At 56.0% G+C, this 12,724-nt stretch overlaps 1 protein-coding gene across 1 annotated transcript; it reads left to right on the top strand.

Annotated features, from left to right (window-relative positions):
* Positions 1 to 299: 299 nt before the first annotated feature.
* P3H3 (prolyl 3-hydroxylase 3) lies at positions 300 to 12,594 on the top strand. The gene is made up of 15 exons (XM_072799213.1): positions 300 to 887; positions 1,787 to 1,939; positions 2,262 to 2,460; positions 2,536 to 2,667; positions 3,140 to 3,276; positions 3,719 to 3,808; positions 5,438 to 5,490; positions 5,619 to 5,686; positions 5,802 to 5,926; positions 9,867 to 9,968; positions 10,324 to 10,474; positions 10,690 to 10,807; positions 10,889 to 10,964; positions 11,783 to 11,923; positions 12,062 to 12,594. Exons 1-15 carry the CDS (start codon positions 390 to 392, stop codon positions 12,230 to 12,232), a joined length of 2,214 nt encoding a protein of 737 aa, XP_072655314.1. The 5' UTR covers positions 300 to 389; the 3' UTR covers positions 12,233 to 12,594.
* Positions 12,595 to 12,724: the final 130 nt, after the last annotated feature.

Raw genomic sequence — 12,724 nt, 5'->3', positions numbered from 1 at the left:
TCCCCTGACCCCATGGGCCTCAGGGATTGGAGTCAAGGGTCCTAAGAGGCTCCCCAGGCTGTTTTCCGAAGCCCCAGCCTACTCTGCTTCCTGCCGCTTGCCATCTGCTCCTCAGGGCCTGTTTCTCGTCCCACACTGTCCCTTGTCTTGAAGACTGCTTTCCCCACTCTCTGCCAGGCTTCCTGACGTCTCTGGCTCTCCTGTGGCCTCTCCCAGGGTTGAGTCTGGGCCGCATCAGCTCTCCCAGGCCCGGCTCATTCCTTCTTTCTTCCTCTCCTCCCTCCTCTCCATCTCTTCTTCCTTTCCCCTCCCTCTCCCTTCCCCCTTCCCTGTCTCCCCCTCTCGGCTCCCGCATTCCGCTTCGGCAGCCGGCCGGCGCCCCTGGCACCATGCTCCGGCTCCTCCGGTTGCTGCTGCTACTGCTGCTGCTGCCCCCGCCGGGGTCCCCCGAGCCCCCGGGCCTGGCCCCGCTGTCCCCGGCGGCGCCCCCCCAGGCTCCCGACTTGCTCTACGCCGACGGTCTGCGCGCCTACGCGGCCGGGGCTTGGGCGCCGGCCGTGGCGCTGCTGCGGGAGGCGCTGCGGAGCCGGGCGGCGCTGGGCCGCGCGCGCCGGGACTGCGGGGCGCTCTGCGCGGCGGAGCCGGGGGCCGCGCTCCCCGCGGTGCCGCTCGACGCCCCGGGGCGGGACTCGGGGCCCGGCCGGGCGCAGGGGGCCTGGGAGCGCCTGCTGCTCCGCGCGGCGCTCCGCCGGGCCGAGTGCCTGACCCAGTGCGGGGCGCGGAGGCTGGGCCCCGGGGGCGCGGCGCGGCTCCGCGTGGGGAGCGCGCTGCGGGACGCCTTCCGCCGCCGGGAGCCCTACAACTACCTGCAGAGGGCCTACTACCAGGTGCGGGAGCCCCCCCCACCCCGGGTCCTTCCGGGGGTCCTGCCGGACCCACGCCGCGCAGCTGCTTGGAGCGCGCCGGGAGAGGGCGGAAGGCCGGCGCCCCGGACTCCGGACTCCGGGTGGGGCCCGGCGGGGCGGTCCGCGGACGTCTCCTTTTGAGTCGGTCCCATCAAAACCGCGTCAAGTGCCCACGGGGGTCGTCGAGGGACAGTCTAAGGGAGGGGGGAACAGAGCTGGAGCGGGGCTGCATGGGATCCCAAGGCAGGGTGGAAGTAGGTCGGAGATGGAGGGAAGGGGCCTGAAACCTTAGGTCTTACTGAGACCGACGTGGGGGCATAGAGAAGCGGAGGGGATGCGGGGAACCCCGCCGCGGGACAGGAAGCGTGGTGGGGGGAGAGGTGTTGAGTGTGAGCATTTGCGGGGCAGGGGCAAGGCTGAGGAGCCGGAGGCCTGGCATCTGGCGGGAGGGCAGTGGACACTGCGCAGCTACCAGTCGGTAGCTATTGCCTACGTGGCTGGGGGAGGGGGGGTGGCTGCTGGTCACACACACCTCTGCCCAGGGTCCTAGAGACCTGCGGGTTTTGCTGGTCCCTCTGGTCTCCCCGTCTTCCCCACCTCATTTAGACCTCACCTGTGCCTTGTCTCCCAAACTGAGGCCCTGAGGTCCCTCTGCCAATATCGCACCCACTCCAAAGTCTTCAAACCCCTCTTCCCTGAGCTTCCCCAGGCACACTGTTTCTAGGGGCTCTGGAGGTTGAGAGGTGGGCAGTTCTGACTGACAAATCTTCTAGAAGGTTCTGGGGCAGTTCCAGGTGTGGGAGGGGGATGCCTGTGAGCAGGCAGAGGGTCTGACACCCCTGCCTGAGGGCACTGACTCCCCCCTCCCTCCTGCTTCTCAGCTGAAGAAGTTGGATCTGGCAGCAGCGGCAGCACACACCTTCTTTGTAGCAAACCCAACACACTTGCAGATGCGGGAGGACATGGCTAAGTACAGACGCATGTCTCGGGTGCGGCCCCAGAGCTTCCGGGACCTGGAAACACCACCACACTGGGTGAGACACTTTGGCGGAATACACCAGGCTTACTGGACTGGGACCTGTGTGGCTCAGGCCTCACGAGATCTGGGTACTGTCCTCGGTAACCCCAGATGGAAAATCCCTCTCTGGGACTTAGTTTTCTTCCTGAGGATCACTAAGGTCCCATGTTCTACCATTCTGGTCCTGAGGCCCACCCTATCTTCCCCAAAGTGAAAGTGGGACCTGAAGTCCATGTCCCCAATGAGAGCAACAGCCTTTCCCATCTTTCCACCTCCCAATCTTGTTTGGCACCTTGCCTGCAGGATCTCAGGTGACTGCTCACTCCCCTCCCCGACAGGCAGCCTATGATGAGGGCCTGGAGCTACTGGGGCGCCAGGAGGCAGGGCTGGCTTTGCCCAGGCTGGAGGAGGCCCTGCAGGAGATCCTGGCCCAGATGGAGAGCTGCCGGGCTGGCTGTGAAGGACCTGAGGAGCAGCAGAGTGAGGAAGAGGAGGAAGGGGCTGGGAGCCAGGGAGGCCTCTATGAGATCATTGCAGGTAAGGAGCTGGGGGGTTCAGGGTGCCACAGAGAGGAGCGCCACAAGCTGAACGGTTCACGTGTGTTGTCTGCAGGGCACTGGATTCGGGTCCTGCAGTGCCGGCAGCGCTGTGTGGGAGACACAGCCACGCGTCCTGGCCGCAGCTTCCCTGTCCCTGACTTCCTCCCCAGCCTGCTGAGGCAGCTGCACAAGGCCCATGCTCAGGGTCAGTTGGGGAAGACGGGGTGCTGGGGGTGACTGGGGTGGGAAAGGGGAAGCGAAGGTTTGTCTCTGATGATGTCCTGAGTCCCCTCTCTCCATCCCTCCTATCTATCTGGATCCGTTTGCTGGGCAGAAGGATTCTCATTGGCTCCCCTTTGGCACCTCTGTGGAAAGCTCAGGAGATGGGTCACGGGGCTCCTTCTGCCCTTGCTGTTTCTCACCTTTCTTAATTCCCTCCTCTCTTCCTTCCCCATTGAACTCTGCCTATCCAGATTAGGTGTGTTTGAGTGAGCTTTGGAAAGAAGCAAGGGATGAGCAGGTCCACCAGGGCGGGGTGGGGGCTTTGGAGTGGCTTGGCAGTGGGAGACCACCTTCTCCAGCTCTGCCTGTCTGCCTGTCTTCTCTGCCTCTGCCCACGGATTGCTGTCATCCTCAATCCCCATGTCCCACCCCACCCTATCACTCTGTCTGTTCAGTGGGGAATCTGTCCCAAGCTATGGAAAATGTCCTGAGTGTTCTGCTCTTCTACCCGGAGGATGAGACTGCCAAGAAGGTCCTGAATGAGTACCAGACCCAGCTGGGAGAGCCAAGACCTGGCCTCGGGCCAAGAGAGGTAACCCCCTGCTCCATACTTACCTTGTGAGGTGACCCTAAATCAAATATACCTGAGAAGAAAACCTGGACTCTGTACCCCCTATCCAGTCACCATAGGCAACCCCAAGTCCAGCATCTGACCTACCTCCACCTCCTGCTCCCTGCTGCAGACTCTACTTTCTGGGTCCAAGTGCCAGCCCACACCCCCTTTGCCTTCACCTTCCCCCTACTCGCTCCCCCCTTATGTGCCCTCCTATGACACCTGCATGCATAGGTAATCCCCCCACCTTTGAGCCAAGATGCCCTGAAGTTGTTGAACCAAAAAGCACAGGGAGAGGTTTAGGAGCATGCAGGCTATCCCCTAGAACCTGGGGCTGCCATGCCCTCTTCCAGCCTTCACTTCCCTGCCTCACTCTATTCCTCATCTCACCCCTTCCTCCCTATTGCTTGCTCCACCTCAGGACATCCAGCGCTTCATCCTTCGATCTCTGGGGGAGAAGAGACACCTCTACTATGCCATGGAGCACCTGGGGGCCAGCTTCAAGGATCCGGTGAATATCTCCCTTTGTCTCCATCTGGCCCCTTAGTGCTCCCGCCTCCAGAGGAAGAGAACAATGATGCCCTACATTTGTGTCACTTCAGTTTGCAACAAGGCTTCCCATTTCCCACACCCCTGGGAGGCTTGGAGAGGAGTCCGCAGTCCCAGTTTCTGAGGGGCAGGGGCAGGTACTATAGTAGAGGGCGACTTTGGGGTCACATAGGCCTGAGTGTTGGTCTCTTCTCTGCCATAAACAAGCTCTGGACCTTCACTTGCCTCAGCCTCAATTTCCTTACTGGTAAAATGGGCACATCACACCTATCTCATAATTACTGAAGCTGTATCATTTGCTGCACAGTAGAGAAGTCTCTGTTGCTGCTGCTTTTGTTACAGTTCTTTTTGTTGTAGTTATGAGAGGAAACTAAAGGGCAGAGGTTTGTTCATTGCTAGGACAATAACAAAAATCTTTTTCTTCACCATCTTGGCACTATTGACATTTTTTTTTAAGATTTTATTTATTTATTCATAGAGACAGATAGAGGGAGAGGCAGAGACACAGGCAGAGGGAGAAGCAGGCATCATACAGAGAGCCTGACGTGGGACTCGATCCAGGGTCTCCAGGATCACGCCCTGGGCTGCAGGCGGCGCTAAGCCGCTGCACCACCGGGGCTGCCCACTATTGACATTTTTGAACTGTCATTCTTTGTAGGGCAGAAGAAGGGGGCTTTCCTAGGCATTGTGGGATGTTCAGCAGCTTCCCTGGCCTCTACCCAGTAGATATCAATAGCACTCTCTGAGTCACGACAATCAAAAATGTTTCCAGGCATTGCCTAATGTCCCCTGGGGAGCAGAATCCCTGGTTGAGAACTGCTGGATCAAAGCATCGCTCCAACGCTAGTTTATTGTGTGTGTATGTGTGTGTGTGTGTGTGTGTGTGTGTGTTAAGTAGGCTCCATATCCAACCTGGGGCTGGAACTCATGACCCTAAGAGCAAGAGTCACACACTCTACAACTGAGCCATCAGGTGCCCCTCGAAAGCTAGTTTGAATCCCAACTCTGTCACTTACTAGCTATGTGACCTGGGGCATGTTACTTTACCTGTCTGTGTCTTAGAGTCTTCAATTGCAAAATGGGCACATTCATACAATGTGTTCCATAAGACTATTGTGAACATTACATGATAAAGCTCCACGTATTCCACTTCTGTAGATAAAGCTGCTAGAATAGGAATCCCTGGGTGGCGCAGCGGTTGGCGCCTGCCTTTGACCCAGGGCGCGATCCTGGAGACCCGGAATCGAATCTCACATCGGGCTCCCGGTGCATGGAGCCTGCTTCTCCCTCTGCCTATGTCTCTGCCTCTCTCTCTCTCTGTGTGACTATCATAAATTAATTAATTAATTAATTAAAAAAATCAAATCTTTAAAAAAAAAAAAAGCTGCTAGAATAGCGCCTAACAAATAGTGCTATGTGAATTGTGGTAGTCTGGCCCAGTTCCCAGAGCTCCCGAGCATGAGTCCAGGGCTTCTCCCACCTCTGCCTTCCACTCTGGAAGAAGAAGGACCTTAATTTGGTAGTTGAGAGTCTAATGTCAGGGACTCAGGCTGGACTTGGTGGGTCATGGTGCTTTTCCTGACTCTCCCAGGATCCCTGGACCCCAGCAGCTGTCATCCCTGAGGCGCTCAGAGAAAAGCTCAGGTAGGTGATGCCCTGTGGTAGGAGGGGCCTGGCCTGAGCTGGAAGGTGAGGGAGGGGTCCTGGGAGGTCTGGGGAAGATGGGTCTGGACTGGCCTGCACATACGCTGAGCACATCTCTCACCCCTGAGAGAGGATCAAGAGAAGAGGCCTTGGGACCATGAGCCGCCACAGCCGAAGCCCTTGACTCACTGGAAGGGTAGGTTCCTAGGAGAGCAGGAAGCAGGAGCGCAGAGAGTCTGGGGGCTGCCAGCTGCAGCTGGGCTTGCCCTCAAGGGGTGCTCAACACCCCCTTCCCTGTCCTTCCCCTGCAGATGTGCTCCTCCTGGAGGGGGTAACCCTAACCCATGACGCAAGACAGCTGAATGGGTCAGAGCGTGTGGTGTTGGACGGGCTGCTCACCCCTGCTGAGTGTGGGGTGCTGCTGCAGCTGGCCAAGGTAAGCCCTGTGAGTAGGTGGCTAGTTAGGGACCTCAGGCGCAGCCCCCCCTGCCCCTGTTCTGCCCTCTCTGGTTCTTCAGCGGGCACTGCACTTGCCCCCACCTCACTGCTGTGGACAAGTCCTGTTCTTCTCAGCATGGGGTTGATGGACACTCTTTACAAAGGAATTTTACTAGAAATTGATGGGAAGAACAAAACAAAAAAACCTGTAATGGCATAAAAAAGGGTGAGTGTGCAGGTGAGGTTTCCTTGGTTAGCCAAGAGTTTAATTATCGGCTTGGCAAAAAAAATAAATAAAATAAAAAATAAAAAATAAAAAATTATCGGCTTGGCCAGTGGCTTAGCGGACATGTAGGCCTCTTTCCCCACCTATTGCATCCCCTGCTAGTTTGGGTTGAATGATCCATATTCACCAGGTTGAGTCTCCCATTTTGGGAAGCTTCCATCTTCATTCTGGGTTAACATTCCTTCTGTACACACTCACTGAGTATCTGCTGCATACTTAGAACTACTAGGTTCCAGGGAGAGGAAACACAACATAGATGTGCATTCAGGAGCTCACATATAGAGAAGGAATCAGACATGGAGACACCTAATTAGAGCGAGTGGTTAAGTTTGCTAACAAGAAGCATGTACCTATCCAAATAGAAGCACCAAAATACCAAGGCTTATGGGGGAGCACTTGAGCTCAGTCTTTTTTTTTAAAAAGAAACTATTTTATTTATTTATTTGAAAGAGAGAGAGAGAGCGCATGAGCAGTAGGGAGGGGCAGAGGGAGAAATAGACTCCTAGCTGAGCTAGGAGCTGGACTGAGGGCTCCATCCCAGGACTCAGGGATCATGACCTGAGCTGAAAGCAGACACTTTTTTTTTTTTTTAAGATTTATTTATTTATTTATTCATGATAGAGAGAGAGAGAGGCAGAGACACAGGAGGAGGGAGAAGCAGGCTCCATGCCGGGAGCCCAACGTAGGACTCGATCCCGGGACTCCAGGATCATGCCCTGGGCCAAAGGCAGGCTCTAAACCCCTGAGCCACCCAGGGATCCCCTGAAAGCAGACACTTAACTGACTGAGCCACCCAGGCGCCTCTTGAGCTCAGTCTTAAGGATGAATTAAGGCAGAGAAGGGGAGGAAAGCCAGGTCATAAGGAAGGAGAATAAGGGGGTAGTCTGGCAAGTGTAGAGCACAGGAGTTAAGAGCATGGGCCAGCCCCAACGGCGATTAGCTGGGTGACCTCATGCAATGTATTTTAAATTTTTTTTTAAATTTTTATTTATTTATGATAGTCACAGAGAGAGAGAGAGAGAGAGAGGCAGAGACACAGGCAGAGGGAGAAGCAGGCTCCATGTACCGGGAGCCCGACGTGGGATTCGATCCTGGGTCTCCAGGATTGCGCCCTGGGCCAAAGGCAGGCGCTAAACCGCTGCGCCACCCAGGGATCCCCTCATGCAATGTATTTTAATGTCTCTGAGCCTCGTTCCCTCATCTGTAAAATGGGCCTAAATACAGTGGGTTCTTTTAGAGTTGTTGTGAGGACCAAGGTAGTACATGGTAAAGCTGTTGGAAGAATATAAAAAGTGCTCAGCGGCAGCCCGGGTGGCTTAGCGGTTTAGTGCTGCCTTCGGCCCAAGGTGTGATCCCAGAGACCCGGGATCGAGTCCCACGTTGGGCTCCCTGCATGGAGCCTGCCTCTCTCTGCCTGTGTCTCTGCCTCTCTCTCTGTGTGTGTGTCTCTCTCATGAATAAATAAATAAAATCTTAAAAAAAAAAAAACCCTTAAAAAAAAAAGTGCTCAGGATTAGCTGTCACTATGTCATCAAGATGTATGTTATCCAGAAGAGGTAACAGAGAAGCCAGAGGTGGAGACACAGGAGAGATGATGAAGGGCCTTCTGTACCCTGCCAAGGGGTTTGTCACTGGTGGACAGCTTATCGGAGAATATAAGGAGGGGTTAGCTTTTCTGTCCCCATGCATTAGCAGGAGCTGGGCCTGGAGTCCCCATCCTCCAGAACTGGTAGATCCCTCTAGTGGAACTCTGGAGAATGCACTGGGAGATGAAAGGAAGGAGGGGAAGCTTCTGGGATGATGCAAGAGTGCCACTGCCTTAGGTTAGATCCTCGTTTCTAGGAAATGAAGAGAGGGAGACAGATGAGAACTATCTAGAAAATCAAAAATAGAGAAGTTCAGGGCAGCCTGGGTGGCTCAGCGGTTTAGCGCCACCTTCAGCCCAGGGTGTGATCCTGGAGACCCAGGATCGAGTCCCGCTTCGGGCTCCCTGCATGGAGCCTGCTTCTCCCTCTGCCTGTGTCTCTGCCTCTCTCTCTGCATCTCTCTGTGTCTCTCATGAATAAATAAATGAAATCTTAAAAAAAAAAAAAAACAAAGCTAGAGAAGTTCAGGACTAAATCTATGTGGAAGACGATGGATGAAAGGATGGAGTCAGGGAAAACTCTCAAGTATCAGCCCTTCTTTCTATTCCTCCATCACACTAAATTCACTCTGGTTTCAGGACCTTTGCACTTGCTATTTCTACTGCCTGGAACATTTTTTTCTTTCACATATTCAAGCAGCTCTTTCATATCATTTGCTTTCAATTTATTTATTTTTTTTTTAAGTTTTTTTATTTATTCATGAGAGACACACAGAGAGAGAGGCAGAGACATAGGCATAGAGAGAAGTAGGCTCCATGCAGGGAGCCCGACGTGGGACTCGATCCCAGGTCTCCAGGATCACGCCCTGGGCCCAAGGCAGGCGCTCAACCACTGAGCCACCCAGGCATCCCTGCTTTCAATTTAAACGTCACCTCACTCAGCTGCCCCCTAACCACTGCCTGGGCACTCTCAAGGTTGTAGTCCTGTTATAATTTTCTTTATACCACTTATCACCATCTGAATTGATCTGGTTGGTTGGTTTGTTTATTTACTCAAAATATAGGGGCATTATAGGGGCACCTGGGTGGCTCTGTGGTTGAGCATCTGCCTTTGACTCAAGTCATGATCCTGGGGTCCTGGGATCGAGTCCCACATCGGGCTCCCCACAGGGAGCCTGCTTCTCCCTCCGCCTGTGTCTTTGCCTCTCTCTCTCTGTATCTCTCATGAATAAATAAACATTTTAAAATAAACAAACAAACCGCATGAGAGCAGGGAACTTTTCATGTCCACGGGTGTGTCCTCAGTGCCTATAACAGTGCCTGGCATATAGGAAGTGCTCAGTACAAATTTGTCAAATGAATACATACCAGAAGGGGAGGTTAGATGGCTTGGGTGAGTATGTGGTCTCTCAGAGATGGGGTTTATATACAGGGTAACTGGGTAGTGGTGGCAGAAAGCTGCCAAATGAATAGATGTCAGGAAAGCGACATCCAGATACCAGGAGCCCCCTGGGGAATAAGACTCGGGTAGGTGGTGGAGTAGTTGGGGCTAAGCACCAGGGTTCCCACATCCTCCAGGAGTGTGTCAAGGGTGTCAGAGAGAGGCCCCTTGGCTGATGCTGTCTCCCCACCTCGAGCTGCCCAGGACCCGGCCTTGACTATCCAATTTGCTACTTGGACCCTGGTTCTGGAAAGACTCCTCTATCCTTGGCTCATCAGAAACAAATGAGCGAGCCCTTCCTGCCCCCCTTCTCTAAACACCCTTGCCCTCTCAGAGGCCCCTTCTCCAGTGTAGGAGGCTCTTCAGAGCTCTGGGCATAGCCTCCTTGGCTGGTGGAATTCCAGATCTTTACCAGAAAGTGATGATATAGACCTGAAGATAGTCGTTCTATGGGAAGGGGCAGCAGCTCAGGGAACAGGAGTCACCAGAGGACCCTGCAGGCTGCTAGCCTCTTTTGTGGAGAGGGAGGATTGGAGAAGGGTCTTGTAGCCCTGTGGGCAGGGAGGTGGGGGCATGGCCTGGGGCCTAGGGAGTGAGACTCCACAGCCAACTCTCTCCCTCCATAGGATGCCACTGAGGCTGGAGCCAGATCTGGCTATCGAGGCCGCCGCTCCCCTCACAGCCCCCATGAACGCTTCGAGGGGCTCACGGTGCTCAAGGCTGCACAGGTAAGAGGAGGCCCCCATGCCCTGGTCTGATGCCCAGAATCAGAGGAGAGGGCACGCAGGAGGCTGGGTGCCCAGGCCTGGGCCTCGCCCATGGAGGGGTCTCCTGGGACTGAGAACACTCGAGGGCCCCCAACCACCCTTCACCACCCCCCTAGAGTTGAGGGAGGCAGGAGAGGAAGTGTTCTAAGACATCAGAACCTGGGTTATGGTCACAGAGCCAATGGGAAGGAGCAGGATAGAGCTGGCTACTGAGACCAAAGCCGTGGGTGGAGGGCATAGAAGTAGGGCAGGGGCTGGGGCAGGGCTGCCCTTCCATTGCCCCCTCCTTTCCCATCCTTTCTCTCCGGGCTTGCAGCTGGCACACGCTGGAGCCGTGGGCAGTCAGGGGGCTAAGCTGCTTCTGGAGGTGAGCGAGCGTGTGAGGACCTTGACACAGGCTTACTTCTCCCCGGAGCGGCCGTTGCATCTCTCCTTCACGCAGCTGGTGTGCCGTAGCGCCATAGAAGGTGACTGCCAGGGACCCTAGCTCTGCCTCCCCGACCTTGCGCCCCGGCCGGGCACTGCACATTCTTAGCATCCCCAGACTCTGTGGGCTCCTGACTCTCCTGCCCGGGTGAGGGCCTGGCTCCTCTGCCCAGCCATGATCCCCCAAAGCCACGGGGCGAGGATGGGTGGCAGTGGATGGGCACAGGTGCATTCACCACGTCCCTTTGCTTCCCAGGAGAGCAGGACCAGCGCATGGACCTGAGTCACCCGGTGCATGCAGACAATTGTGTCCTGGACCCTGACACGGGGGAGTGCTGGCGGGAGCCCCCAGCCTATACCTATCGGGACTACAGGTGGGCAGCACTCCCACCCCAGGGGTCAGGCAGGTGGACCTGGGCTGGGGTCTCATTGCCTGCTGCTTCCTCCCTTTGCAGTGGGCTCCTCTACCTCAATGATGACTTCCACGGTGGGGACCTGTTCTTCACAGAGCCCAATGCCCTCACAGTCACAGTAAGTGGGGGTAGGGGGGTGAGGGGTGGGGGTGGGCAGGGAGCCCAGCTGTGGGCTCTGAATTCAAAATAGAAGCTTCGCAGAGGCAAATGCAGGGAAATGGGGGGTGGGGGAGCATTTACCTTTTCCTTTCCTGGTCTCCCAGCCCTCTTCACTCCTTGTCTGGGTTTTGGGGGTTCTCCTAGCAGAGTTTGATCACATCTTCCCAGGAGATCTCAAGTGGCCCTTCCAGACCCAGCCTTCAGTGTTTGCCTCACCCCCTCAAGGAGGATGGGTGAAAGCACAGGTCCCCAAGGCCCTATTCCAGGTAGAAACCAAGAGCTAGAATTGGGCAGAAGGGGAGGGGCAGTGATTTTGCATCAGGTGCTGCTCTGTCTTACCCAGATACCTCCTTCTCTGTTGACTGCCGCCAGCTCCTGATAATCCAAGGCCTCCCTGAGGTGCAAAAATGTCCCCAAGATCCTTATCCCCGGTACCCAGAGTGTGGTACTGCATTCATACCCTCGGATTGCTTCACACCTGGGGTTTGAAGGGTTGGGTAGGACAAGTCAGGGCCTGGGCAGGGGGTGAGGAGGCCCCCTTTTTTTGGCTCTGATTCCTCTAGCTTCAGTCTGGCATCTGTGCTCCCCAACTTGAGGCTGACTTCCCATCCCCCCTTCCTCCCACTGCCCCGTCCATGGTCCCTGAATTAAGGAGTGGGAAGTGATGGGCAGAAGAGCTGAATGCTTGTGTGCCTGCCTGCCACTGGCCATAGGGAGTCAGGGCCAAGTTCTCCAAGAGCTCCTGGCCATGTTGCTGAAGCTGCCTTCATCCCCTAGGCTCAGGTTCGGCCTCGCTGTGGACGGCTTGTGGCCTTCAGCTCCGGTGGGGAGAATCCCCATGGTGTGTGGGCTGTGACACGCGGGCGGCGCTGCGCCCTGGCACTGTGGCACACCTGGGCGCCTGAGCACAGGGAGCAGGTGAGGAGGCGTGGGAGGAGGAAGGGACGTCCCTCCTGGTGTGTGAAGGATGAGGGCGGTGGCTGAGATGTCCTAGGGAGGGTCTTCGGGCCCAGATGATGTAGGGGATGGGGCCAGACTCTCCTCCCTACTCCTCAGGAGTGGGCAGAAGCCAAAGAGCTGCTAAAGGAGCCAGAGGAGGAGGAGGAAGAGGAGGAAGAAGAGGAAGAAATGCCCAGCAGAGACCCCTCCCCAGAACCCCCCAGCCGCAGGCTGCAGCGGGTCCAGGACAAGACTGGGAAACTGCCTCGGGTCCGAGAGGAACTATGAGGGGCTGAGCCAGCATCTTGGGGATGTGGCCACTTGGCTTGTGAAGCGCCACGTTGATGCCAGGACCCCTGAGAGGCCCCCATGTGATGGGAGCAGAACAGTGAGCTCTCTGCCCCTGCACCCCTACTACCTTGGGGATCACAAGGGCTGTCCAGCCCTGGACTCAGAGGATAACTGCACAGACTAGCCTAGAGCTCACCAGGCCTGGTTGATGGACCTCCAGCCCTAGGACAGACCAAGGACACCTCCCTGGAAACAAATGGCAGGGGATATAGGGCCTGACTGTGTCATATGTGGAGATGAGAGGGAGGATAACCCTAGTGCCCTGTCCCGGCTTGTAATAAACATCTGAAGATCCCTCAGCCAGGGCCCAGTCGAGTGTATCACAGTTTCTGTGGTGTCTGCTGCAGGGAGTGGCTGTGACAGGCCTGGGAGGAGACAGGTGTCTTTGGGCCTCCCAGAGGCGGGGCCACTCAAAGCCCGTGATTTGTC

Source organism: Canis lupus, chromosome 25 (assembly GCF_048164855.1).
Source record: "Canis lupus baileyi chromosome 25, mCanLup2.hap1, whole genome shotgun sequence".
In the NCBI taxonomy this organism is placed as follows: domain Eukaryota; kingdom Metazoa; phylum Chordata; class Mammalia; order Carnivora; family Canidae; genus Canis; species Canis lupus.
This window is presented reverse-complemented; position numbering and strand designations above follow the sequence as displayed.